Source organism: Hyaena hyaena, unplaced genomic scaffold (genome assembly GCF_003009895.1).
Source record: "Hyaena hyaena isolate Hyena2069 unplaced genomic scaffold, ASM300989v1 scaffold_116, whole genome shotgun sequence".
Classification (NCBI taxonomy): domain Eukaryota; kingdom Metazoa; phylum Chordata; class Mammalia; order Carnivora; family Hyaenidae; genus Hyaena; species Hyaena hyaena.
Genome location: NW_024080748.1, coordinates 1,233,909 through 1,261,589, shown reverse-complemented (window position 1 = coordinate 1,261,589; position 27,681 = coordinate 1,233,909). Strand labels below are relative to the sequence as shown.

At 39.0% G+C, this 27,681-nt stretch overlaps 1 protein-coding gene across 1 annotated transcript; it reads left to right on the top strand.

The window, feature by feature from the left end:
* Positions 1-958: 958 nt before the first annotated feature.
* SAAL1 (serum amyloid A like 1) lies at positions 959-26,339 on the top strand. Its single transcript, XM_039236735.1, has 12 exons — positions 959-1,109; positions 2,470-2,583; positions 9,474-9,557; positions 13,306-13,385; positions 16,178-16,237; positions 16,372-16,487; positions 17,376-17,556; positions 20,736-20,818; positions 20,905-21,093; positions 22,826-23,019; positions 25,400-25,492; positions 26,195-26,339. The coding sequence occupies exons 1-12, from the start codon at positions 981-983 to the stop codon at positions 26,285-26,287; spliced, it is 1,416 nt and encodes a 471-aa protein (XP_039092666.1). The 5' UTR covers positions 959-980; the 3' UTR covers positions 26,288-26,339.
* Positions 26,340-27,681: the final 1,342 nt, after the last annotated feature.

Genomic DNA, 27,681 nt, shown 5'->3' with positions numbered 1-27,681 from the left:
AAAAAAACGTTTGTAATTATTTGAGCCTAGGATCCAAGTGTTTTTACATGTTAACATAGAGTATTTTTTGTCCAGTTTTAATATACCTTAGAATTTTCTGGAAATGCAATTGGTATGTAAATTGGAACTTTGTTTTGGTAGAAATTTTATCATCCTTTGTTTATGATTTAGAGAAGCACAGTCTCTGTTATTCTACCTTTCTAACTGTTGGGTTCACAGTTGATGTATCTGTGCTAACATTGGAGACCTCTATTATGTCTTCTAGTATTTAAAATATTAAAATACATATTTTATTTTAAATTAATTTTATTTTTCCTTTATGTGAGGTAATGATATATATATTTTTGAAATTACATGTTGAGGTAGATAATAACATCCATAAACATCTTTCATCAAAGTAAAGCACATATGGTAAAATACTTGCGGGGTGAAGGTAGTAGCATTGGGTCTGAGGTTGAATACCATTGAACTAAAGAGAAACAGGAACTGAAGATACAGTGAGTTGTCGTATTGACGATCTTCCTGGTGACTTCTATCTTTCACAGGATTCCAACCACACCTGGGATAAGAATGAGCACCTGATGTCTTTAAGAATGTCAATGGTGCCTAGAGATCAGGGGGTCTGACAGCTTCGAGATTCACGTCTGTACCAGAGTCGTTGTACCCCATTCCCTGTCTCTTACCATCTGGCTAAGAGCTTCTGGGGAGGTGGAATATCTGGTCCGCTGAAACTGGCAAATAACTGTTATGAATATGACCGCGGTTCTATCCCAGGAAGCATGGGAGCCCAGGAGATTGAGTCACCCAGGTTCCCAAGCCTGTGGGCAAAGAGCGGGTACTCGGGCCGGCAGGGCTCCGGGCAGCAGGGGGCGCTGTAGCGGGAGCCGCACCAGGTGCGCCGGGCCCTCTGGCTCCAGGAGGCCTATCGCCTCCTCCGAAGGCTTCCGGCGCGGCTTCTCTGAGCGAGTGTGGGTGAAGTCATGGATCGCAACCCTTCGCCGCCGGTCCCCAGTCGGGATGAGGAGGAGGAGGGTGCCGGGGGAGACTGCATAGGGAGCACGGTCTACAGCAAGCACTGGCTCTTCGGTGTCCTCAGTGGACTCATTCAGGTGTGGAAAACCTCGCCTCGCGTGGGCTCCCTCACTTTGCTTCAGCCCCTCGTCCACGCAGCCCCCTCGGGCCCAGGGAGCCGCCATCCCCCAGAAGACCCTTCTCGGGGCCCCGCGCTTAGAGTCGTGGCTGCCGCCGCAACCCCAAAACTTCCGGGAGACTTTCCCGGTACCCCTCAGCACAAAGGGAGATACAGTGGCAGGGATACAGAAATGCTTACGGTTAAAATATTTTACTTAATGCAAATTCTCCGAAAATGTCTGACCATGTACATATATTGCTCGGGGTTTTGCTCTCCATTCCCGGTGTCGTTTCTGCAGCGTAGTTTATTTTGTGGATGTTTGTTGTTGAAGAATAAATGGTGATTGAATGCCCTACGGCCCTGACACCAATAGCGTGGCTTCATCACCTGCTTTGCGCAAGTCACCTAACTGCTCAGAGCCTCGGTTTCTTTCTCAGTTTCCATCAAGTGGGATGAAAATACCTTTGTTATTGTATATAGCGTTATTGTGGAGGTTAAATAAGATTATAGTGGGCACAGAATGCTCACTATAGCGTTTGGCTTACAGAAGCTCTCAGTAAACGTGAACTTTCTTCTCTCACGTTTCACTAATTTCCCAACTTCCAGTCTCTATCCTCTCCAGTGTATCTTCTACACAGATGCCAGAATAATCTTCCTTAAACCAACCAACCAAAGAAAAAAAACCCAAAATGACTGCAGGAGAAAAATGCATATTTCTTAGCGTGGAATACAGGGCTCTTTGCAATCTTCCCAGACACATCTGCCCATAACCCTCAACTACTTACCATTCCCTACACATTGCCAGGCCGCTTTCTTAAATCTGAACTCTTGCACTTTCTTAGGTATGTTCTTTTCCCCCTCTTCACATACAAACTCCTATTCTCCCTCAGAGGTTTAGCTTAAAGATTACCTCCTAGGAGAAGTTTGTTAAGCTTCTCCAGGCGTAGGTCCAGTGTTTTGCTTTGACAGCTTGGTCCACAGTTCACTTGAATCATGTAGTCTTTTTTGCTGTGATTATTTATATGTGTTTAGTTTACATGTTATGTGCTTAGTTTACATGTGTTTTCCCCTCTAGGGCCTAAACTGCTTGAAAGCAAGGGCTTACATTTATTCATTTGTGCATTTCTGCCCCAGTGCCTAGTAACGGTATTGACTCCACAAATGTTGAATGAATGTTGATCTACCCAAGATAGTAATTTTTTTTAAAAGAAGGTTTCTGCAAGAGAAGATACTTTGAGGACAGTACCTTTGTGACTTGTGTGTGATTATAGGATAATAATATTTGATGTGTATTATGGACAACTTTTATTCATGTCTTTTCTTCCTTTGTGTTGAAGATTGTTAGCCCTGAAAACACCAAATCCAGCTCAGATGAGGAGGAGCAGCAGATGGAGCTCGATGAAGAAATGGAGAATGAAATTTGCAGAGTATGGGATATGTCCATGGATGAGGTATGGGGTTGAAAATAAAGCTGAAATGACTGTTGGGTTAGGAGTTGGTGAATGGATTTGTTTTGTTTTGTTTTGTTTTTTAAGTTTCTGGGGAAAGACTTTAGTGTCTGTAGTCATATGATACAGGGAATGAACTATAAATGCTAAACTTCCGTCTTGGAGGGTAGGGGATCTGAACTGTCACTAGACTGGGGCTAAATATATAGTTCTCATGAATACAGGGATGCTTGTAGCCCAGGAAAGTTCTGATACTTATCTACCTAAAGAGAATGTTGACCTTGTGTAGGAGACCACTGATGTGCCATGATTAAATTAGAAGGGCCCAAGAGGGAACCATGTGTATATAAATTGCAAAAAAACGTTTTAACATTTGTATTGTACTCTGTGGCTCAGTAGCATTTTCATATAATTCCATTTGTTTTTCCACAATAACGCTGTGATACAGGTGGTACCCCTACTTTACAGGTAAGAAAAGAGGTGAGGGTTGCCTGGTAGCTCAGTTGGTGAAGTGGCTGACTCTTGATTTTGGCTCAGGTCATGATCTTGCAGTTTGTGAGATCCAGCCCTGCGTTGGGCCCTTTGCTGACAGCGCAGAGGCTACTTGGGATTTTTTGTCTCCTACGCACGCATACTCTCTCTCAAAATAAACAAACATTAAAAAAAAAGAGGCAAAAAGAGATTGATGTACCTAATCTGTCACTTAAGTACTTGGACTTTTCCAATAGCTTCCTGATTAAAGTCCTTGTTCTTGTCTTTTTACTTCCCTCTGTTCTCCACATTGCCACAAAAGTTCTCTTTTTCCTAAAACACAGATTTAATTGTGTTCTGTCTTAAAAATTGTCCATAGCTGTTCGTTGTCTTCAGCTGTTTTTTGATACAGTTTTATTGAGATATAATTGACACCAAAAGAAGTGTATTCTTGAGGTATAATTGATGTACAGAAACTGTACATATTTAAAGTGCACAATATGAAAAATTTTGATATGTATACATGCATGAAGCCATCACTGTAATTAAGAAAGAGAACATATCTCTCACCCCCAAAAGTTTCTTTATGCCTCTTTGTAATCCCTTCCTCTTGCCCCTCCTAGCCTCCACCCTTTCCAGGCAACCACTGATAGTCATTCTCCCTTCAGAGTAGTTTGCATTTTCTAGTTTTACATAAATGGGATTGTATTCTGTTTTTGGAGAGGTCCGCTCTTTCACTCAGCATCATTGTTTTAAGATTCATGCATTTTGTGTCTGTCAGTAGTTTATTATTTTGTTATTGCTGAGTGATATTTCATTTTATGTATATATCATGATTTATTCATTTATTTCTTGGTTGAAGGATGTTTGAGTTGTTTGTGGTTTATTATAGTTAAAGCTGAATTTTTGTGTCTAAGTATGTTATGGACATGTGTTTTCCTTCCTCTCGGCTAAATACCTAGAGTAATATGGGTCATATGGCAGGTGTATGTTTAACTTTTTAAGAAACAGACTGAATTGTGTTTTTTACAGATGGTGCAAAAAATTGTGTATTTTCCAAAGTGGTTTTTATATTTTACATTACCATAAGCAGCGTATGAAATACAGTCCCAGTTTCCCCTCATCCTCACCAACAGTTGATATGGTCAGTCTTTTGACTTTAGCCATTCTAATAAGTGTGTAGTGAATCTCATTGTGATTGTGATTTGGATTTCCCTAATTACTAATAATGTTGACAATATTTTCATGTGTTTATCTGCAATCCGTATATCATTTTTTTGTGCCTGTTTGAATCTTTGCCCACTCTTTAATTGTGTTGTCTTCATAGTTGTTTGTTTGTTTTTTCCTAAAAGTTTTATAATTTTAGGTTTTACTAGTAGGTCTGTGATCCATTTTGAGATTTTTTGCATGTGATGTAAAGTATGGATTGAAGTTTACTTTTTTTGCATATGGATGTCTAGTTGTTCAAGCTCATTTTTTTAAAAGACTTTCTCCACTGAATTGCCTTTGTACGTTTGTCAAAAATCAGTTATCTGTATGTACATGTGAGTCTATTTCTGGATGGACTCTTCTGTTTCCTTGATCTGTTTGTCTTTCTTAATGCTGTTTTGATTGTTTTGAGAGAGAGAGAGAGAAAGAGTGATAGAGAAAGAAAGAGGGAGAGTGCCTGCATGCGGGCATGCAGGAGTGGTAAGGGGCAGAGAGAGAGGGAGACAGAATCTGAAGCAGTTTCCAGCCTCTGAGCTGTCAGTGCAGAGCCTGACAAGGGGCTCGAACTCATGAACCGTGAGATCATAACCTGAGCTAAATTATGGACACATAACCTACTGAGCCACCCAGGTGCCCCACCATAATCAGCTTGTCAATTTCTACAGAATGCCTGCTAGGATTTTGGCTAAGATTGTGTGTTTACATTTGGGGGAAGAATTGATAAGTTGAACAGGTATATCTTTCCATTTATTTAGGTCCTCTCTAATTTCTTACAGCAGAGTTTTGTAGTTTTTGGTGTATAGGTATTTCACATCTTTTCTCAAATTTATTCCTAAGTAATTCATATTTTTGGATACTATTATAAATGGCATTTTTAAAAACTTCAGTATCTGTTCATTGCTAGTATATAGAAATACAGTTGATTTTGTATATCATATCCTGCAGCTGTTTTTCATTTATGAAGAAAAGTTTTACTACTTTTTCTATTTAAATTGCTTTTATTTCTTTATCTTGCACATTTACCCTGGCCAGAACCTCAGTATGATGTTGACTAGAAATGGTAAGAGGAGCATCTTGTTTCTAATTGGGTGGCAGAAGACCTGGCCTTCCACCACTAAGTATGATGTAGCTGCAGATGAGAAGTCCCCTTCTGTCCCTAGTATGCCTAGAATCTTTTATCAGGAATGGATCTTGTATGTGTTACGCTTTTACTCAGTCTGTTGAGATGATGATGTAGTTTTTCTTTTTAGTTTGTTAATATGGTGTACTGAATTGATTGATTTTCAAGGTGCTAAAATCTTGCGTAGAAATTTTATCTTTATGAGAGAGATTCATTTTCTTGTCATTGTCTGGTTTTGGTGCCAAGGTAATACTGTCCTCATAGATTGGGAACTTTTCCCTCTTCATTTTCCAGGAAGAGTTTGTGCAGAATTAATATTATTTCTTCCTTAAAAATTTGGTGGAATTCACCAGTGAAGTCATCTGAGCTTGGAGTTTTCTTTCTGGAGAGATTTTGTTTTTTGTGTGTTTACTTTTAGTTTTGTATATTTACCACTTTTAAGAAATAAGTTTTTTTTTTTTTAAAAAAATAACAGTTTTATTGAGCTATAAGTCACTACGATAATATTCACCATTTAGTGGTTTTTAGTATATTGTGGGAAAAATTTTAAATTCAATTCCTTTAATAGATAATAAAGCTATTCAGGTTACTTTGGTAGTTTATGTTCTTCAGGGAATTTATCCATTTTATCTAAGTTGTCAAGTTTATTGGTATAAAGTCGTTCAAAGTATTATGTCCTTTAATTATCTGTAGAATCTGTAGTGATGGCACCTCTCTTCATTCCTGATTTTAGTAATTTGTGTCTTCTGTTTTTTTCCCCTCATCATTCTGGCTGGAAGTTTATTTATTTATTTTTTAAAGTGTTTTTTTTTTTTAATGTTTTTATTTATTTTGAGAGAGAGAGAGACAGCATGAGCAGGGGAGGGTCAGAGGGAGAGGAAGACACAGAATTGGAAACAGGCTCCAGGCTTTAAGCTAGCTGTCAGCACAGAGCCCGATGCGGGGCTCGAACCCACGAAGTGTGAGGTCATGACCTGAGCCGAAGTCAGACACTCAACTGACTGAACCACCCAGGCGCCCCATTCTGGCTGGAAGTTTAATTTATTGATTTCCCTAAAGCCTTTGTTTTGTTGATTTTTCTCTGTTGCTTTCCTGTTTTCTATTTCACTGACTTCCTCTTTGTCCTTTTTTAAAATTTTCTTCTATTTAATGTGGTTTAATTTACTCTTCTGTTTTAATTTCTTAAGGTGGAAGCTAAGGTCATTGATTTGAGACCATTCTTTTTTAATATAGGCATGTAACACTATAAACACAATAGTCTTCTAACTATTGCTTTGGCAGTATCCCACAGATTCTGATATATTGGGGTTTCCTCATTTAGTTTAGTTCTAATTTTCCTTTAATTCTTCTTCGGCTGCTGGGTTATTTAGCAATACATTGTTTAGATTTCAAATATTTGGGGGTTTTCAGTTACCTTTCTGTTACTGGAGTCAGTGAACACTCTGCATCCTTTTAAAAATATATGTAGACTTGTTTTATGCCCCATAATGTGATCTATCTTGGTAAATGTTTCATGTTCACTTAAAAAGAATGTGTATTCTGCTGTTGCAGGGTGGAGTGTCCTATAAATGTCAATTGTTTCAAGTTGGTTGAGCATATTGGTCAAGTCTTTTTTTCAACTTGTTCTACAATTATTCGGAAGCTATCATTAAAAAGAAATTTTTTTTCTTAAGAACTAGAACCCATTTTTAAAATGAAATCTTAGTTCGAAATCCTCAAATACAAAATAGGTAAAATAGAGCTTCTCTTTGAAAAAAGATAGTTGGTGGAAAAGGGAGGGTCATGTTCTTGGTCTCTTTTTCACCTTGTTAGGATAGCTCTTGAAGCACCTCTAGAGAACTGAGCTGTCCACCAGTCACTGGCATAAAGTCCTTCCTGTGTCACAGCCTTATCCTCTACCCCTAGTGTGTAAGCAGGACCAGAGACTTACAGATACTTTCTGCATTTTCATGTGTTCATGCTCTCTTCGTGCCACTGTCTGCCTGGAATGGCCTCCAGCCAGCAAAATCTTTCTCACCTTATGTGGCGCAGCCTAAATGTCACCTCTTTGTAACGCCTCTACAGACACTCCAAACGGAATTCATCTCTCTTCCCTGCTCTCATGAAACCTGTTCACTCTGTTCCATAACACTTATGTTTTATTTGGCCTTTGTGACCTCTGATAGATTTAAGTTCCTTCTCTTAATGTCACCTCTTCAGAGTACCTTCTTTGATACATCTGAAGTAGCCTCCTCCCCAACGTGGCTTCTAGCACATACTATCTTGTTTGTCTTCCTTCTAGCACTTAGAAATTATGTAGTTCTTGGGGCGCCTTGGTGGTTCAGTCGGTTAAGCCTCTGACTTTGGCTCAGGTCATGATCTCACGGTTCGCGGGTTCGAGCCCCACATTGGGCTTTGTGCTTGCTGACAGCTAGCTCAGAGCCTGGAGCCTGTTTCGGATTCTGTGTCTCCTTCTCTCTCTGAACCTCCCCTGCTCACGCCGTCTCTCTCTCTCTCTCTCAGAAGTAAATAAAAAACATTAAAAAAATTTAAAAAAAAGAAATTATGTAGTTTCATTGTTTATGTGTTTATTATTTATCTTTCTAGAATAAAAACTCTATGAGACTGGGAACTTATCTAGCGTGTTCACTGATATGTCTGCCAGAGCCTCAAACAGTGCCTATTACTTGGGTTTTTCAGTAAATACCCACTCTTCTTGGGTGAAGAGTGAATGAATTAATGCGTGAGTGAATGAATGAATAGCTGAGAGGTAGCATTGGTGTGCTGATTAAGAGAGTGGCCTTCAGTCAGACTCATCTGGGTTTTGTTCTCCTGGATCTGTTCTACTGATTGTATAATCTTGGGCAGGTGGCTTAACCTTATAAAACCTCTGTTTATTAGTAGAAAGGGGCCAATAATAACTACTTCATAGGGTTTTGAGAATTAAATGAGGTAGTGTGCAAACCACTTCTCTGTACTTGGTATTTACTATTTGCTTAATAAATGTTAATTGCCATTATTATTATTGGTGTTGATATTGTTAGGTCACCTAACTCTGTGCTACCATAGGAATTAATAATTGTCATTAAATAAATCAGTCTTTGCATGTCCTAAGAGTTGCCCATGTGACAAACAGCACTTTAAACACTTAGCATGGGGAGCATTTGTTGCTGTGACTTTCAGTGTGGAGTGTATCTTTGAAAATACTGTTTTCTCTCACTGTGCTTTCTTAGTAATTATAGGATGTCTCTTCCAACCAACAGTCATGCAGGTTACCTTGGTTTCAGCTGCTGTGAAGGATTACTGCCTCTCCCTTTGAGGAGCCTCCAGGGCCCCGTGAGGAATTTTTTCACTTAAGCCACAGTCTGGGTTTTCAGTTAAGCTGTTGCAAATATACACTTCAAGTCTGGTGAAAATCTGAGGCAGTCGACCACCAGAAACTTAATTTTATTTAAATATTGCGCAACACAGGTATCTGCAGCAAGCTGATTTAGTCTTGGAGCATGCGAGATTGGGTTGCATGTCCGCTCCAAGTTCATCCCCCTGTATGGTGCGTCCCTGGAGGCAGACTCTAGGAAGGAGGTATGAAGCTCTAGTAGTTACGTTGTGATCAGAATTACTTTCTGTTGAGAATTTTGAAAACACAAGTTCTCATTTGGGGCGTGACCCAGTAGGAGTTTTCACCTGTTTCCCCCATTGTGTTTTAAGCTCTTAGAAGACATGAATTATGAGTTTTACTCCTTTTCCGTACCTCACTGTCTAGCAGGATACCTGGTGATCAGCAGATGTGTTTGAATGAGTTAATGAACATTGCAGGTGGGTAGAAAATTCATTAAGGTAAATATATTCAAGGCAGAAAAAAGAAGACAGTCCTCTGGAATATCACAGTTAGTTTAGATTTGTTCCTGGATTTGTTCCGTTGCCTTGGGACCAATAGCATGAAGACTCTCTAACATTACTTTTGCACAATGACACAGTTCCTAACCTATGGCTTTTTTTCTTGAGCCTGAAAGGAGGTACACATAGAATTAATTTTTTTTTATGTTTGTCTGTATGTATTGTGGGGTTTAAAAAGGACTATTCATCTAAATTAATAATCATTTTTTATTTTCAGGATGTGGCTTTATTTCTCCAAGAATTTAATGCCCCTGACATATTTATGGGAGTATTGGCCAAATCCAGGTGTCCTCGATTAAGAGTAAGTATGTATATTTTGAAAGCTTTCTCTTTGAAGCAGTAACAGTAGATAGTGCTAGATAGATAGTTTTTAAGGGTGCCTGGTGGCTCCGTCAGTTAAGTGTCCGACTTTAGCTCATGTCATGATCTTGCTGTTCGTGGGTTCAAGCCCCGCATCAGGCTCTGCTGTGCTGATAGCTCAGAGCCTGAAGCTTGCTTCAGATTCTGTGTCCCTCTCTTTCTGCCCATCCTGGCTCATGCTCTGTCTCTGTCTCTCTCTCAAAAATAAATAAACACTAAAAAAAAAATCAATAAATTGGGAATCAGATTTAGGAAGCAAAAAATTCTTTGGAAAAAAAAAAGATAGTCTTTAGTTTTCTTTCTGGCCACAAATCAGTCTGCAGATTTTTATTCAACTTTGCCTGGCACTACGTAATATGCTTTTTGAAATTATTAGAGTCAAATCTTCAGATTTGGGTTGGGTCAGGGAGGTCAGTACTTTGATTTAGCAGCTGTGGAATCAGGCATAACCAAAGTTATGTTGCTAATAGGTGGCAGGACAGGGAACATTGTCTGGACCTCCCACTTCTGTTGATTGCTCTTTTTTATTAATAAAATCCTCCATTCTTAAAAACCTTCATTCTAAACTCAGCCAGACACCAAGGACTTTTCCATAATCTGAATCTAATTCATCTTTCCAGTATAAAATGTACCCTGCAGATGGTCCTAACTTAGCAGGGCTGTCTACTCCTTATCTCAGCTTACCGTGGTAATCACCATCTCCATGCCTCCCTTTTATGCTCTCCATCCCCTCTCACTATTCACATTTGTTATCCCAGGGGTTCTTTTCATCTAAGCCTTCCCAAATAAGTAAGCTCTCAATGACCATTGCTGATAGTCGTCTCCTCAAAAGAATTATCTGTGCTTCTCATTCAGTCTTTATGTTCTGTGTTTTGAGTCATTTAGGTTGCCATGTGCTATGTATATCATGGGTGATTAGGAAATATTAAGTAATTATACTTCTGAATGACTGCTATTCATTGGGTATTTGGTTTTACTACTCTATGAGATAGGAACTTATCATCACTTTATAAGTAAAAGAACTAAGTCTCTGATTAATTTGTCTGGGGCCATACAGCTGGGAAAGCTGGGGTGTGAGCCTAGTCTGCTTGACTTCAGTATAACCACTCTACTGCATTCCCTCTTTTTTTTGAAATTATGGAGAATTCTGTAGTATATTTTTACAAATTGAGTGCTGAATTCAAATTTTATTTAGGGCAGTGTTTAACCTGAATTGGGGTCTAATGAACTGATGAACTGCCTTTTCTTTGGGTCATTATATTAATATAAAGATTTGACAGTTATATGATTTTCTCCTGGATTATTCTAATGTAAATACATTGACTCATGATTCACACTTAAAGAAAATAAGCTGATGTCAGGAATGGCACCTTTCAGAAATTAGTCATATCATTATATATGTCTGTGAGTCACAGCTGTCTACTGCAGTGATCCTCTGACTTGGCCACATGTTAGAATCATCTAGAACACAGGCTCTCAAACTTCGGCATGTCCCAGAACTGCCGATTACTTGGCCCACCCCTAGAGTTTCTGATCCATTAAGTTTGTGGTAGAATCGAGGATTTCTAAGAAGTTTCCAGGTGATGCTATTGCTCTGGACCAGGGCCCACATTTTAAGAATCTGTGTTCTTGGGACCTTTTAAAAGTCTTGAGTTAAGTCCTACCCAGATCAGTTAAAACAATATCTCCAGGGGCGCCTGGGTGGCTTAGTTGGTTAAGCGTGCGACTTTTGCTTAGGTCATGATCTCGCGGTTCGTGGGTTCGAGCCCCGCGTTGGGCTCTGTGCTGACTGCCAGCTCGGAGCCTGGAGCCTGTTTCAGAGTCTGTGTCTCCCTCTCTCTCTGACCCTCCCCTGCTCACGCTGTCTCTCTCTCTCTCTCCTAGAAATAAATAAAAATTAAAAAAAAAAAGAAAAAAACAATATCTCCAAGTGTGAGGCTCCACATAGTTGTTAAATTTCCCTCAAGCTGATTCTAGTTAGCAGTCAAAACTGGGAAACTTGGTCTTTGATTGGAAGCTCAGTTATTCTCCCTTTAGTTTGTAAGGGAAATTTATGTGTTTCTTTGCTGCCCCTGTTCTCGTTTAATCTTTTCCAACATTTGACAGCCCTTGTTTCAGTGAAACTTTCCCTTCCTGGAGCTTTGGTGCCACCTCATTCACCTGGTCTCTGACCTCTTCAGTCGCTTCTCTGTCACTTTTATTGGCTTTTTTCTTTCTTCCTACACAGAGTGTGGACTTCTTCTAAGGTGCAGAACCAGAACCCTTGTCCTTTTTGAATTCATTTCCTTAATGAGCTTATCCACTCCTTACAGCCTTTAAGTTGTGAATATGTGCCTGTGGGATCAAAGCTGTGGCCTTCCTTCTGACTTCTGGTGCCACATCTTCAACTTTCTTCAGGGATTCTCTCTTTGCATGCTGCATTTTCTTGTCCAGAATCTTGTTATGTCCTAACTCAGTGATTAACACACTTACTTGGTCATAAAATTTATGTGTTGCATTTTGTAAACAGTAGCCTCCCAGGCCCTACCCTGGAGATTCTGATTCTGTAGCTCTGAGATAGGACTCAGAAATCTGTATTCTTAACATGCCCCCTGCCCAGGTGACTTTTATGTTTCAGTAAGTGTGGAAATACTATCCTCACTAAACTCATTGTGTCTTTTCCTATACTTCTTTTCCAATTTTCCTGTCAGGGGGCTCAATATCTCTCACTGGGGAAATGAGAGACTTGAAACCTTAAGAGTCATGTTCAACTGCCTTCTCCCTTTCTCTCCTGTCAGATTATTTTGCTTTTCACCTTGAGTCTTTGTCAGCTTCATCCCTTTCTGTGCCTGCCATCTCCACCCTCATCTTGCGCCTTGGCTATGAGATGTAGTATGGCATAGTTGATAGACGCTCAGCCTCTGGGGCTCTGCTGTTGCCCAGTCGGAGATCCTGGCAAGTTGCTTAACTTCTCTGTGCTTTAGTTCCTTTGTCTGAAAAATGGGGATGACAGTACCTGTCTTATTATATGAAATGATATATGGATAATGCTTGGAGTAGTATCTGGGCATTGTAAATGCTAAGTAAACATTGGCAGTTACTACTGAGATTATTAACTTCCCTTTAACTTTTTTTCACTATCATGCATTATGTATTTTGCTGCCAAAATAATCTTCCTAAAATAACGTTAGGAATGCTGCTCCCCTCCTTGAAGGTCTTATGGATCCAAATAGCCTCCTTAGATTAAATTTAATCTCTTCAGTATGGCATTCAGGTCCCTTAATCCTGATCCTTTTTACCTGCTATATTTATTTATCTCATGCTATTCTTCAATTTTGTGTGACAGCCAGGCTGCTCTCTTTGGTGTTCAGCATATTAGCCTGAACATTATTATTTCTTTCCTGCCTTTGCTGATCCTTACCCCCTTTTCTGAATGTCTTTCTTCTTCTTTGCACATCTAAATCCTGCTTATCATTTAATACTCAGTTCATCTGTACAATTTCTTCTTCCTTAACGTGTGCCTGCCTTTGATCTTTATTTTTGTCAGATGCTGTAAACTTGTCAAGATTAGGGTGCAGGCATTATACTTCCATATGCTACCTCCTCTTCTCCCCCCAAACTTGACTCAGCGAAAGTTTTTTTTCAAGTGTTATTTTTGTATGTGTCTTTCATCTTAGAGCCATTGTGACCTGTGACATTTAATTTGGCAGGAAATCTGTGTGGGAATTTTAGGTAATATGGCCTGTTTCCAGGAGATATGTGTGTCCATCAGCAGTGATAAAAATCTTGGGTAAGTTTTACTATATAAGAATTATGTTTTTATTTTTTTTATTTTTTATTTTTTATATATTTTTTTAATGTTTTATTTATTTCTAGGAGACAGAGAGAGAGACAGTGTGAGCAGGGGAGGGTCAGAGAGAGAGGGAGTCACAGACTGAAACAGGCTCCAGGCTCTGAGCTGGCAGTCAGCATAGAGCCCGACGCGGGGCTCGAACCCACAAACTGTGAGATCATGACCTAAGCGAAAGTCAGACGCTTAACCAACTAAGCCACCCAGGCGCCCCAAGAATTATGTTTTTATAAAATAAATTAATATTTCTTATCTCTAAGGAAATCCTAAACACGTAGGAGATACAGGAAAATTGTATGAAATGTAGTACTTCCTTTCTCCTGATGAATAGTCTACAGGAATTTCATACATTGCTGGTAGCTGGGGCTTCCACAATGTTTCTGGGCTGATTGAGGATTTAGGCCTGTTTTTTTCTTGGTAGTAAAAGGGCCTAAACAATCAACAGGGGATAAGCCTGTCAGGATAGACTCAGAGAGGCAAAGCTTGGTGATGAGGCACCTGACCAGAGTCCCTTAGGCTCAGGGAATCCTGGCCCTTGGAAAAATTAGATTTACTGACCGGGGTGAGCCTGAGAACTCTAGGATCGGGGGTTGGGATTTAACAGAGTAGAGGATACAAGGCAGCCTCTGTGATTCAAAGGCTTTCTTATATTTGCTTGGAGGCTAGTTCTCTTTCATGTGCAGGAAAGTTTAGGCAGATCATTTTTTAGTAGTGGAAACCCTAGTGGTTACTTTAAGAGGTCTGAGAACGCCTGGAATTATATGCTAAATTTTGTGAGTGTATTCATTTTCTAGGCAGAGGGTTCATGGCTGTTAATCATAATTTCAAAGAAATTTGTGCCCATAATAGATTAAGTGTTCTGGATTGTTATTGTCAGGTAGGGTTGTGAGAGTTATCACAGGATTTAAGTACCTGGATCTCTAAACTAGAGCTGATTACCTCTTCTAGGTGTGGAGTCACTTTAAGATCCTCGTTTAAGGGGCTCCTGGGTGGCTCAGTCAGTAAAGCATCTAACTTCGGCTCAGGTTACAATCTCAAAATTCATGAGTTCGAACCCTGCGTTGGGCTCTGTGCTGACAACTGAGAGCCTGGAGCCTGTTTCAGATTCTCTCTCTCTCTCTGTCTCTCTCTCTCTCTGCCACATCCCTGCTTGGATGTGCTTTCTCTCTCTATCTCAAAAATAAACATTAAAAAAAGAAAAAAAAAGATTCTAGTTTAAGGTATTTATTCCTCTCTCAGTAGTTTAACAATCATTCATGTCATTCATGGAGTAAATGACCCAGGATTATATTTGGTCTCTAGAAGTTTCTATCAAAAATCTAAGAATAAGGGGGGCCTGGGTGGCTCAGTCGGTTAAACGACCGACTTTGGCTCAGGTCATGATCTCACAGTTTGTGGGTTCGAGCCCCGTGTCAGGCTCTGTGCTGACAGCTGGCTCAGAGCCTGGAGGCTGTGTTCAGATTCTGTGTCTCCCTCTCTCTCTGACCCTCCCCTGCTCACGCTGTCTCTATCTCTCTCTCTCAAAAATAAATAAAACATTAACAAAATTTTAAAAAATCTAAGAATGAGTGGGGTGCCTGGGTGGCTCAGGCTTAGGTCATGATCTCACAGCCCATGAGTTTGAGCCCTGCATTGGGCTCTGTGCTGACAGTTCGGAGCCTAGAACCTGCTTTGGATCCTGTGTCTCCTTCTCTCTCTGCTCCTCTCCCACTCACACTCTGTGTCTCTCAAAAAAAACACCAGGGGCGCCTGGGTGGCTTAGTCGGTTGAGCGTCCGACTTTCGCTTAGGTCATGATCTCACGGTTCGTGGGTTCGAGCCCTGGGTCGGGGTCTGTGCTGACTGCCAGCTCAGAGCCTGGAGCCTGTTTCAGAGTCTGTCACTCCCTCTCTCTCTGACCCTCCCCTGCTCACGCTGTTTCTCTCTCTCTCCTAGAAATAAATAAAAAACATTAAAAAATTAAAAAAACAAAAAACAAAAACACTAAGCCTGAGTCATGTTAAAATTAGTATGAAACTACATCAGTGATGGGATATAAATTTGTCCAGCCACTTTAGAACAATTGGGCATTATTTAGTCAAGTTGGAAGATAGTCAATGCAGATGTTATGACCAAGTGATCCCACTCATGTATATGGTAAGATAAACCATGCACACGTACATCAGAGGAAAAAGTATTGTGGGAGAATTGCTTGAAATGGCCGTAATTGGAATTTATCCATATATCTATCAGGCTAGTAGGCTAGAAACATAAATTGTTTTATATTCATATGATGGAATGCTCTGCAGCAGTGAATCAAAGAACAATTGTAGGAAAACATGGGTAGATCTCACTGGTGTTGAGCAAAAGAACTAAGACTCAAAAGAATACATATCATATAATTTTTTTCCCACAAAAACCTCAAAGCCAAAATATATGAAATAATAAAACTATAGAGTAAAGCAAAGAAATAATTGCTGAAAAAGTCCAGATAGTAGTCATTTCTAAGTGAGACGGAGAATTGGGATTTGGAAGAGACACACGGGGCCACAGACAAGGCATTGTTCTGTTTTTTGTAAAACATAAGTGTTTGCTTCGTAATTATTTATTAAGTATAAATTTGTACTTATAGGCTTTCTTGTGTATGTACTATACTTCACAATGAGAATGTTGAAAAAATTAAATGAAAACTCTACCTTGATATTTGATATGAGAGAAATGATGCATATTGGGTTAACTTTTGTGTTTTTATAGACAGGTGTTACTGCACTGTTTGTATGATTCAGACCCTCCTACTCTGCTGGAAACAAGCCGGTATGCTTTCTTCTTTCTGTGGATTCTGTATACTCACTCATACAGGAATCTAGGACAATAGGCTTAATTCTTCATTCTTGAATTTCCTTTAGTGTTTTTCAAATATAGATACTAAGTCCACGTTTATTTTGTAGGTTATTGCTTACTTGTCTTTCCCAGACAGAAGTGGCCAGTGTCTGGGTTGAAAGAATCCGGGAATATCCAGCTATTTATGATAGTATTTGTTTCATTATGTCAAGTTCAACAAATGGTAAGTCACCATGTAATCTAGGAAAAATTTTTGGTTCTATTTAGTTGTTAGGAAACCATATAACTATTTCTGGAGGTTGCTTGAAAAAGTGTTAAGTGTAAAGTGAGAAAGTATTTTGATTCAAGATATAAAATTTCTTCTTAAGCTGCCAGGATACTGATCAGTCCCCTGTTTAAAAATGAAGGAAGAGGACACCAGGGTGGCTCTGTCATTAAGCTAAGCTGACTTTGGCTCAGGTCATGATCTCTGTGAGCTTGAGCCCACTTTGGGTGAACCCTTCTCTCTCTCTCTCTCTCTCTCTCCCCCCGCCCCCACCTCTTCCTCCCCCATCTCTCCCCTTCTACCCCTTCCTCCCTCTCTTTCCCCCTCCCTCCTTCTCTCCCCATCTCTCTCTCTCTCTCTCTCTCTCTCTCTCTGGCCCTTGTGGGATTCTCTCTCTTTCTGTCCCTTGGTCACTTGAGCCCTCTTTCTCTCAAAAAAACAAACAAACAAAGGAATACAGATTTAAACAAAGGAGGTGAATAAATCTCCCTGAATAAGTAATACTTTGGTAAGATTTGGTTTTCTTGGAATAGCTTTAAGAATGTTGATTAACCTTACTGCTTTATCATTATTATTTGTTTAACGTTTATTTACTTTTGAGAGAGAGACAGGACAGACAGAGCGTGAGCAGGGGAGGTACAGAGAGACAGACACACAGAATCTGAAGCAGGCTTTGGGCCCTGAACTGTTAGCACAGTGCCCAGTGTGGGTCTGTAATCCATGAGCTGCGAGATCATGACCTGAACTGAAGTCGGACGCTTAACCAGCTGAGCCAACCAGGCACCCCTAACCTTACTGTTTGTAAAATTTTGTTTCTCATTTCAATAACTGTTTTATTGTCTGCAGTTGACTTGCTGGTGAAAATAGGGGAAGTTGTGGACAAGCTTTTTGATTTGGACGAGAAACTAATGTTGGAATGGATTAGAAATGGGGCTGTTCAGCCTCTGGACCAACCCCAGGAAGATTCTGAAGAGCAGCCAGTGGTTAGAATTGTGCCCTGTGTGCTTGAAGCTGCCAAACAAGTACGGTAAGTGAGCTCTTTTGTGCAAAATGTTTTAGGAAAACCCAATTGCTGGAAGTATCCTTAGAGGTAAGTTTTAGTTTCTTTTTGACAGGATAAATACTATCCCGTCAATCTTTGTCAGGTTGGATTCACTGCTAATATTTGTGGTGACCCTGTGTTTGGTCTTTTCAAGAATGGTTACAAAGTACCTATTCTAATATTACTTAGTTATAGGCTACTTTCCAGCATTAATTATGATTACGGTCTTAAAATTTTCTGCAATTTTGTGTAATTTAAGTCAAATAGGAAAGATTTTCTTGTGTTTTATTTTCCATTAAACATTTAACAACTTTTTCATTTAATGTCATTTGTTTTCTTGCTTCTTACGTTTGTGTGTTGGTCTTGGATAGGTGACTGAGTTTTGGGCTCTGATGTCTTACCAGCAGTGATTACTAGGTGTTACAGGTCATTGAAACAGTTTCTTAGGAGTCACTAGAAAATTAACTTGTGAATCGATCTGCTTAATGTTCAGTTGTATAACCTTAGTGCTTTATAACCCACATTGAAGTCTGACTTTTATATCCTTTATCCAGGTGAGGATTAAACTTATCATCTTTCCTCAAATCCTGCTTCTTCACTATTCTCGATGTCAAATATCAAAGTAGAGTTTTCATTTAATTTTTTCAACATTTTTATTGTGAAGTAAAATATATATACAAGAAAGCGTATAGATACAAATTTATACTTAATGAGTAATTACGAATCAAACACTTACGTTTATAAAAAATAGAACAGTGCCTTGTGTCTGTGGCCCCTAAATCCCAATTCTCTTTCTCACTTAGAAATGACTACTATCTGGACTTTTTCAGAATTATTTCTTTGCTTTATTCTATAGTTTTATTCCATATATTTTAGCTTTAGGTTTTTTTGTGAAAAAAAATTATACCATACATATTCTTTTGAGTCTTAGTTCTTTTGCTTAACACCATGTCTTTAAAATCTACCTGTGTTTTCTTACAGTGATTGTTCAGGCCACTGTCTCTCAGCTAGACAACCATGGCATTCTCTCATTTGAGTTCCCTGCCTCAAGGCTGCTCTCTCCAACCCTAGACTAGAGAACCATCTTTCCAAAGCACATACTCATCAGCTCACTTGAATGCTTCAAACTCTTCCATTGCCTTCCTTAGGCTGAGATCCAGATTTTTTTTTTTTTTTTTTTACAAATAGTTTATTGTCAAATTAGTTTCCACATAACACTCAGTGCTCATCCCCACAAGTGTCCTCCTCCATGCCCCTCCCCCCCACATCCATCAGTCCTCAGTTTTTGTTAGCATTCAAGAGTCTCATGGTTTGTCTCTCTCCCTTTCCCCCACCATTTCCTCCCTTCTTCTCCCCCTTGTTCCTCCACCAAGTTCCTCCTAATCCTCCTATACATGCAAACATATGATATTTGTCCTTCTCTGCCTGACTTATTTCGCTCAGCAGAACACCCTCAAGGTCCATCCATGTTGCTACACATGGCCAGATTTCATTCTTTCTCATTGCCATGTAGTATTCCATGGTATAGATAAACCACATCTTCTTGATCCATTCATCTGTTGATGGACACTTAGGCTCTTTCCAGGTTTTAGCTATTGTTGAGAGTGCTGCTATGAACATTGGGGTACATGTGCTCCTATGCCTCAGCATTTCTGTATCCCTTGGGTAAATTCCTAGCAGTGCTATTGCTGGGTCATAGGGGAGTTCTATTGTTAGTTTCCTGAGGAACCTCCACACTGTTTTCCAGAGGGGCTGTACCAGTTTACATTCCCACCAACAGTGTAGGAAACAGTGCCCGTTTCTCCACATCCTCGCCAGCATCTAGAGTTCTCTGATTGGCTCATTTTAGCCACTCTGACTGATGTGAGGTGGTATCTCAGTGTGGTTTTTGATTTGTATTTCCCTGATGAGGAGGGATGCTGAGCATCGTGAGATCCAGAATTTTTTAATAGAAAGTGCACATACTTGTGCATGTTTGGGAGGAGCAGAGGCAGGGAAGGAATGGGTGGGGGTGGAGGGACAGAGAAAGAGAGGGAGGGAGAGGGAGAGAGAGGGAGAGAGAATTCTAAGCGGGCTCCACATTCAGCATGGAGCCCAACGTGGGGCTTGATCCCACGACCCTGGGGTCATGACCTGAGCTGAAATCAAGAGTCAGATGCTCAACTGACCGAGCCACCCAGGTGCCCCAACGTCCAGGTTTTTTAAAAGCATGGGTTACAAGGTCCTGCAGTGCCTCCCCATCCTTAGTAGTTGCTCCATGTGTTTCAAGCATGTTGAAGTTTCTTTCATCAAGGGAACCAACCTCTCTTGCCTTCAAGCCTTTGCATACCATGTCTTTTTATCGCAAACATTTCTCCTTCATGTCTGTACTTAAATATCATTTCTCTTAAGATACCTTTCCTGACTCTCCAAACTTAATTAATTCTGCTTGCTCTGTGGTCCTCTAGCACCTTGGACTTCCTTTGGTGTTAGAGTCCTATCTCTTTATCATGATTGCCCCTTTAATTATCTTCTTTTCTTTAGAGTGTACACTTTGTGTAGGGACAGTGTTTTACACAGCTCTGTTTTCCCAGCCGGTAACATAGTGCCTGTAAATAGTAAGTACTTAAGTATGAACCATCTGTTTGATTGTTCACTATATTTTCACTTAATCATTTGAAGAACTAAGATTGTGGGTTTCCAGGAGTCCAAACTGTTGATCACAAAAGTTACACCTAGGTGGTTTCAGTATTCTCAGCTAAGGGAGCTAGGGGAGTCCTGAAATTCGGAGGACATCGTTACTGTTGATGCTTGCTACTGTGGGCCTATCATTCATTCTGTAAAAGTTTCAGTCATTTTTCATCCTGAATATTTAAGTAAACCAGAATGATGAAGTATCACTTAGAAAGTTTCTGCATTGTTGATTTTGTGGGACAGGGCCCCCCAAAAATTTTTACTTCTGATTCTTGTGTGTTGATTATATTCCATAATATCTCTTTGTTTTTTTGATTGTCTTTGCCATTAACGTGTAAGCTCTGGTGCAAACCAAGAATTTGTCCTGTTCCCTGTTTTATCCTTAGCATTTGGGGCAAGGATTAGTACAGAGTGTTAAGTATTTGCTGAATGAATGAATGATTGCAGTCTCACAGAGTTGTTGATTCAGTGCTTTTGCTTTTTGTATTTAGTTCTGAAAATCCAGAAGGGCTCGATGTTTACATGCATATCTTACAGCTGCTTACCACAGTGGATGATGGAATTCAAGCTATTGGTAAGGTGTTTTATAGGGAAGCACAGCAGTTACTCATTGAATTGTTTTGTTTTTGTATAACTACTTCCTTTATTATTTTTCTTAAGTACAGTGTCCTGATACTGGAAAAGACACTTGGAATTTACTTTTTGACCTGGTCTGCCATGAGTTTTGCCAATCTGATGACCCACCCATCATACTTCAGGAGCAGAAAACTGTGCTGGCCTCTGTTTATTCAGTGTTGTCTGCCATCTTCGCTTCACAGGATGAACAGGAGTATCTGAAGATAGAAGAAGGCAAGTAGCGTTCACTAGAGTAATTCTAGTCTGTAAGATTTTAAAGCCCTGGCATGTGATTATTGTTCATTTGGTTTGTATGTTTGCTTGTTTGTTTTAGTACTTTTATTCTCCTGATAAAAAACATTACATGCTCGATACGCAGATTTGTAAAATTTATAAAAGGAAGCATTGTGCTTGTAATAGCTATCTACTCACATGCATGTATATCTTTATCCTGCTTTTTAGGCAACTTTTTTCACTTAGAAGTATAATATGAATATTTTCCTAGGTAAACGAATGGTTTTTCACAGAGTGATATTTCTTTATGACTACAATTAAATCCATGATCCATCTAGAATCTATTCAGTTGTTACATGTGAGGTATGGTTTCAGCTTTTTTCCAGATGACTGTTCAGTTACCTCAGTGTCATTTAATGAATAAACCAGTTTATCCACATTGATTTGAAATTTTATCATTTACTGTGTTCTGAGCTTCCCTATATATTTTATTCCCTTCTGTTGCTCTATTCCTGTGTCAGTGGCTATAGTTTTTAAGTTATTAAAACTTTGTTTTAATGCCGAGTAAGGCTAGTCTCCTTTCATCCTAATTTTTCAGAATGTTTCTGACTATTCTTGTTAACACTGAATTTGACTGACAAGTTATAAAAACAAATCTTTTTAAAAATTTTAAATATTTATTTATTTTTTATTTAATATATATATTTTTATTTTTGAGAGAGTGCTTTCTCTCTAAGCCTGAGCCACTCTGGCACCCCTAATTTTATTTTTTATATTCAATTAAAGAATGTTCTTTTCAAAGGTTATTCATTTTTGAAAGAAAGAGAGAGAAAGTGTGAGTGGTGGTGGTGCAGAGAGAGGGGGGAGACACAGAATCTGAAGCAGGCTCCAGACTCTGAACTGTCAGCACAGAGCCCAAGGTGAGGCTTTAACCCACGAACTGTAAGATCATGACCTGAGCCAAAGGCAGATGCTTAACTGATTGAGCCACCCAGGAGTCCCTCTATTCAGTTTTTATTGTAGGCTAATTAAAATGACTATTTAGTCTTTGAAGAAATTATACTTTTTTTTTTTAAGAGCTTTGTTTAGGATTTTGATGATAAAATTGAAAATTCAAATTCTTTCTCTCTGTGACCTCCAAAGGCGCACTGCATGATAGGACTCTTGCCCAATTGTCAAAATTTGTCTTGTGCCCTCCTTCCCCCTTGTTCACTTGGTTTGAGCCACAATGGCCTTTTGTTCCTCAGACCATTTCCTCTTTGGGGCTTTTGCACTTAGTGTTCCCTTTGCCTAAAATGTTTTCCTGGGCTCATTTGCGATGATGCTTCTCCATTAGTTCTCCCCTCAATGAGCCTCCCTTGCCGGCTGCTTTATTATATTCCCCTTTGATTTCCTTCCTAGAACTCACCCAAAGTTGAAATGATCTGTTTTATTCATTAGTTTATTTGAGCGCCTCTTGAAGGCTATGGCCTCAAAGATCTTGTTTGCCACGATATCTGTAGTACCTGAAGTAAAATATCTAGTAACTAGTCAGTTGTACGTACTTACAGTATTTATAGTATACTTACTATACTATATACTATATACTATAGTATATATATTATACTATATACTATACGTAAATACTTATGGTACTGTCAGTACTTTTGAATGAATGAATGAATGAATCAATCAGTCAACACAAGGAAGACCAAATTTAATTGTCAAATTCCATGTCTCTTTTGTACACTAGATCTTCCTCTAATTGACAGCCTGATTCGTGTCTTACAAAACATGGAACATTGTCAGAAGAAGCCAGAGAACTCAGTAGACTCGAATACCGAAGAAACAAAAAAGTCTGACTTAACCCAAGATGACTTCCACTTGAAAATCTTAAAGGATATTTCATGTGAATTTCTTTCTAATATTTTCCAGGTTTTAACAAAGGTAGGAAAGAAATATTGATGGTTCATCAGCAAAAGAAAGTATGGATTGCTTAATGATCCAAACTTTATTATTACTGTATTTTTTTTTTAATATAAAGGTAGTATAATTATATTACATAAATTTGGGAAAACAGAGAAAGAAAAATCAGTATAAGTTTATAATTGTAACCTAGCAACTGATGTAGTTTGGTATATTTATATATGTGTTTTTCACATGCTTTTAACCCTGTATGTAGAATTTTTATAGACTGCTATTTACATTAAATAATATTTTATGAGCTGTTTCCAATTTTAGTATATGTGCTGCCAAAGTGAGCACTGGGAGCCCTTTTCCAGACTCTAAATGACAGACATTTCACCAAGAGCCAATTTATTTAATACCCAGTTTGCCAAAAAGTCACTTTTCAAAATCTACTGCAAACTTGTTTTAAGGAATATTCTTCCTGAATATGCTCTGGATTGTTAGCATATTCTTCCTTTGGGCATACTTTCCATCCATGTATTTTAGAAAAAATATAAATATAACCATGAAGAATATATTCATATTCATTGAGTTTTTTATATTTTTTAAATTTTTTAAAAAATTTATTTCTGAGAGAGAGAGAGACAGCATGAGCAGAGGAGGGTCAAAGAGAGAGAGAGATACAGAATCTGAAGCAGGCTCCACACTCTAAGCTAGCTGTCAGCACAGAGCCCGATGCGGGGCTCGAACCCACGAACTGTGAGATCATGACCTGAGCCAAAGTCGGACGCTCAACCAACTGAGCCACCCAGGTGCCCCTCATTGAATTTTTTAAGAAGAATATTTCTTAAAAGACACTTCTGTTATTCTGGTAATTTGGTTTATTTGGTCAACCCCCCTGCTTCCTTTTCCAGATTTGGGTTATTAGTTTGGCATAGCTTTTCAGAAGTCAGATTACTAGGCTCAGCATTATTAAAGTGAAAATGACTGAGGCTTACCAGCTACATACTGCCAAATGCTTTTGTTGAAAATGCTGGGTTTACATGATTCTTATTGTTGGGTATTATAATTTTTATATTAAGTAAAGTTCAGTGGGTGAGAAATTATGCCTTATTTTGATTTTGATTTTTCTGTTAGGTTGAACATCTTTCCATGTATTTGTGTATTATTTGTGTTTCCTTCCTTGTAGATTTATCTATTTTGATTATTTACATGAACTACTTGGGCAATAATATATGTTTTGCATATTTATTGCAAGTATTTTCCCCATTGTTTACTGTCACTTTTGTGTGATTTTGTTTTTAGAGGGATGTCTATTTTTTAAGTGGTAGGAATGTAGAAGGAAGGTGGACTGAGAATAAACCAGGGATATGTGATGAAAATTCTTATGTACCATAATAGATTTAATCTTGAGGAAACTGAGGAGCTACTGAAGATTTGTTTTAAGGATCAAGTAATATGACCTGTTTATTAGAAAGATTACTCCAAAAGCAAGAGAGAGGATTAGAGGATTAGAGAGAGCTGAGGCTGGAGGCGTACAGACCAATAGGCTCTTGTGGGTAGTAATCTTCAAGAGTGATTTGAAAAATAATGAGAGCCTAAACAGTGGAAGTGTGGATAGAGGAGAAAGGGTGGGATGAGAGAGGTGTGGTAGAGTAGAATTAAACTCAGGTGGATGGGTCAGTAAGGAGGAGAAGGAAAAATCTTGGCTGTATCCCAGGTTACTACTTTGTGCAGCAGGGTGAGTGGGTGGTGGTCTCCTTCCCTAAAATAGGATTATAGTGAAACAGTGTTTGGGTTTACATCAGGGGGGATGATGCTGGGCTCAGTTTGGGATATTTGAAATGCTCATAGGATCAGTAGGGAATTATATATACTGATATCTATCTATTTATTTATGTTTATTTATTGAGAGAAAGAGAGAAACAGAGCATGAGTGGGGGAGGGGCAGAGAGAGGGAGACACAGAATCCGAAGCAAACTCCAGGCTCTGAGCTAGCTGTCAGCACAGAGCCTGATGCAGGGCTCGAATCCACAAACCGTCTGATCATGACCTGAGCTGAAGTCTGATGCTTAACCGACTGAGCCTCCCAGGGTCCCCTGATTTATATTTATTAATCAGGTAAAGCTTTAAAAGTTTTTGTCTTCTCGGGCGCCTAAGTGGCTCAGTCTGTTTAAGCGTCTGACTTTGGTTCAGGTCATGATCTCACGGTTCCTGAGTTCAAACTGCCCGTCTGGCACTGTGCTGACAGCTCAGAGCCTGGAGCCTGCTTCGAGTTCTGTGTCTCCCTCTCTCTCTGCCCATCTCCACCCCGCCCCCCCCCCCCGAGTTCTCTCTCTCTCAAAAATAAATAAACACTAAAAAAATTTTTAAGAAGTTTTCCTTTTTTTAACATTAAATCTTTTTTTGTTTGTTTTAGGAGACTGTGGCTCAGGGGGTGAAGGAGGGCCAGTTAAGCAAACAGAAGTGTTGCTGTGCATTTCAAAACCTTCTTCCTTTTTATAGTCCTGTGGTGAGTGTGAATAAATATATAGGTGGCTGAGTTTTAGAGGATTACTAAATGTTTCTATGTAAGTGTTTGATCTCTGAGACCATTGTCAAAAAAGATCGTGCATGCAAAATTCACATGACTTAGTGCCCTTGTCAGATAAATGACTGCTGGGTAATTTGTGGGATTAGCCTGAATGGCTATTCTAATTTTAAGAGAATGAAGTCAGCACTGAATTTATTGGACTCCTTACTATTACAAAGTAAGCATATGTATTAGTTAGAGATAAGATTCTTAGGTGGGAATGGTCAATAGGTTCTTATCGTTCTTCAAATTACATCACATTTGCTACCATTAGAAGCAATTTAAAAATAGGAATTTTTTTAGGAAAATGAAGTATGAAATGTGGGAAGGAGAGGCTATGTTAGCAACGAAGATGATAATAAAACTTCAGTAGTGGGCTGTAAAGGGGAAGCATTGGGAGTATAAATACTAATTTCAAGAATAAAACAAAATAGTATGAGGTAGTCACTTCTTTGATGTTTCAGAGGGCTGTCTGGGAATGACTATAATAGTCATTATTGTCATCTGGGGAATCTGTCAACATTTTTCTTCCTTTGGATTATTAAGAAACCACAGGTAGAACATTTTTATAGTCAGCAATCAGTACCTTAAGCCACCTTTTCTTCTACTTACATTTATTTGGTTATTTTCTTTGACTCACAGATAGAAGACTTTCTCAAAATTCTACATGAAGTTGATAAAACTCTTGCTGATGACCTGGAGGAAAGCTTCCCAAGTTTGAAGGTTCAGACTTAATAACTGAATTGGAGTTTCCTCTGCCCAATAAATGAACTTTATTTTCTTCACCGACAATTGAAATTGATATATAGGCAATGTTAGGTAAAGTCTGTTGGACCCTAATTGTCTGGTATTACACTCATGCCCTTCTCCCTGCCCCAGTCTTACCTCACTTTCATTTGGCATTGGAATCTGGAGTTTCCTCTGCCATAAAATCCCCACCTCCTTTTTATGTATGGGTTTTTGTTTATTTGCCCTCTTCAGGTAAAGAAAACAAAAATACAAGCTTATCATTGAGGTTCCTTTTAAATTGAGGAGTTGGTGAGGATTTTCTTCATACCTCTTAATTTGATTTTTTACATAAGAAATTTGTATTTGTATCCACTAAAGTACATTCAACTGCACTATAGAAAACCCTATTCTAACAGCTTAATCTGATAGCTTTTATGTATCTAATGCAATAAGAAATCCAGAGTTGGGCAGTCTAGACCTGATTTACTTGACTCAGGGATCCTGATTCCTTTTTCCTCTCCACGTGGTCTGCTGTGTAGGTCTTTGTGTTCATGTTTATTGTCTTATGGTTAAGGGGCTATAACATCTCTGGACTATCCATCTACATTCAGGGAGGAAAAAGGAGAAAGATGCAAAGGGGCTTTGTCCTAGCAAGTCTTTACCTTTATAGTGTAAAGGACAGCCCTTTTTGGCCAGAACTGTGTTGGCAAGGCCATCCCTAACTGCAGGTATTTGAAATCAAGTATGTACTTTTTTTCCCTAAGATTTGTAGGAGAGAAAAGGCAAGAAGAGAAGGGAGATGTGAAAGGCTTTTTGGTAGTCTGTGGTGTTTGCTACAGTGTGCAGAGACATCTTAGCCTTTCTGTGACTTTTAATTATGTCACTTACATGCCAGATTGTTAGTTACAATTCAAAAGCAGTTTTTAGGTTAGCTTTGTTACAGTTCAGTTTTTTTTCAAAGTTTTAAGTCTGAAGATAAAAATGTAACATTTTGATGAAAGTGCATTAGCAGAATTCTCTATTTTCAGCATAATTCCAGTGGTTGAATTTCAGAAAATGATTTGCTTGACTGAATTCAGATTTTTAAAATTAAGATAGAGGGAATTTAAGAACTTCTGATTGGATACAGACTGCTATACATGATTTCCTTCACGTACTTTTATCTTTCTTTATAGTGCTTCTGAATGAATTATATTCAGAGAATACCAGGTACATTTAGGGAAACATTCAGTTTGCATTGTTTTTGTTACTGAAAGTAGAATTTTTTTTTTTTTAATGTTTTTTTTTTTAATTTATTTCTAGGAGAGAGAGAGAGCGTGAGCAGAGGAGGGTCAGAGAGAGAGGGAGTCACAGACTGAAACAGGCTCCAGGCTCCGAGCTGGCAGTTAGCACAGAGCCCG

Coding starts and splice junctions, on each gene's coding strand:
- SAAL1 (XM_039236735.1), top strand. CDS start 981: ATGGATCGCAACCCTTCGCCGCCGGTCCCCAGTCGGGATGAGGAGGAG. Junction 16,238..16,371: donor ACTCTGCTGGAAACAAGCCG/GTATGCTTTCTT, acceptor TTTATTTTGTAG/GTTATTGCTTACTTGTCTTT. Junction 16,488..17,375: donor TATGTCAAGTTCAACAAATG/GTAAGTCACCAT, acceptor TATTGTCTGCAG/TTGACTTGCTGGTGAAAATA.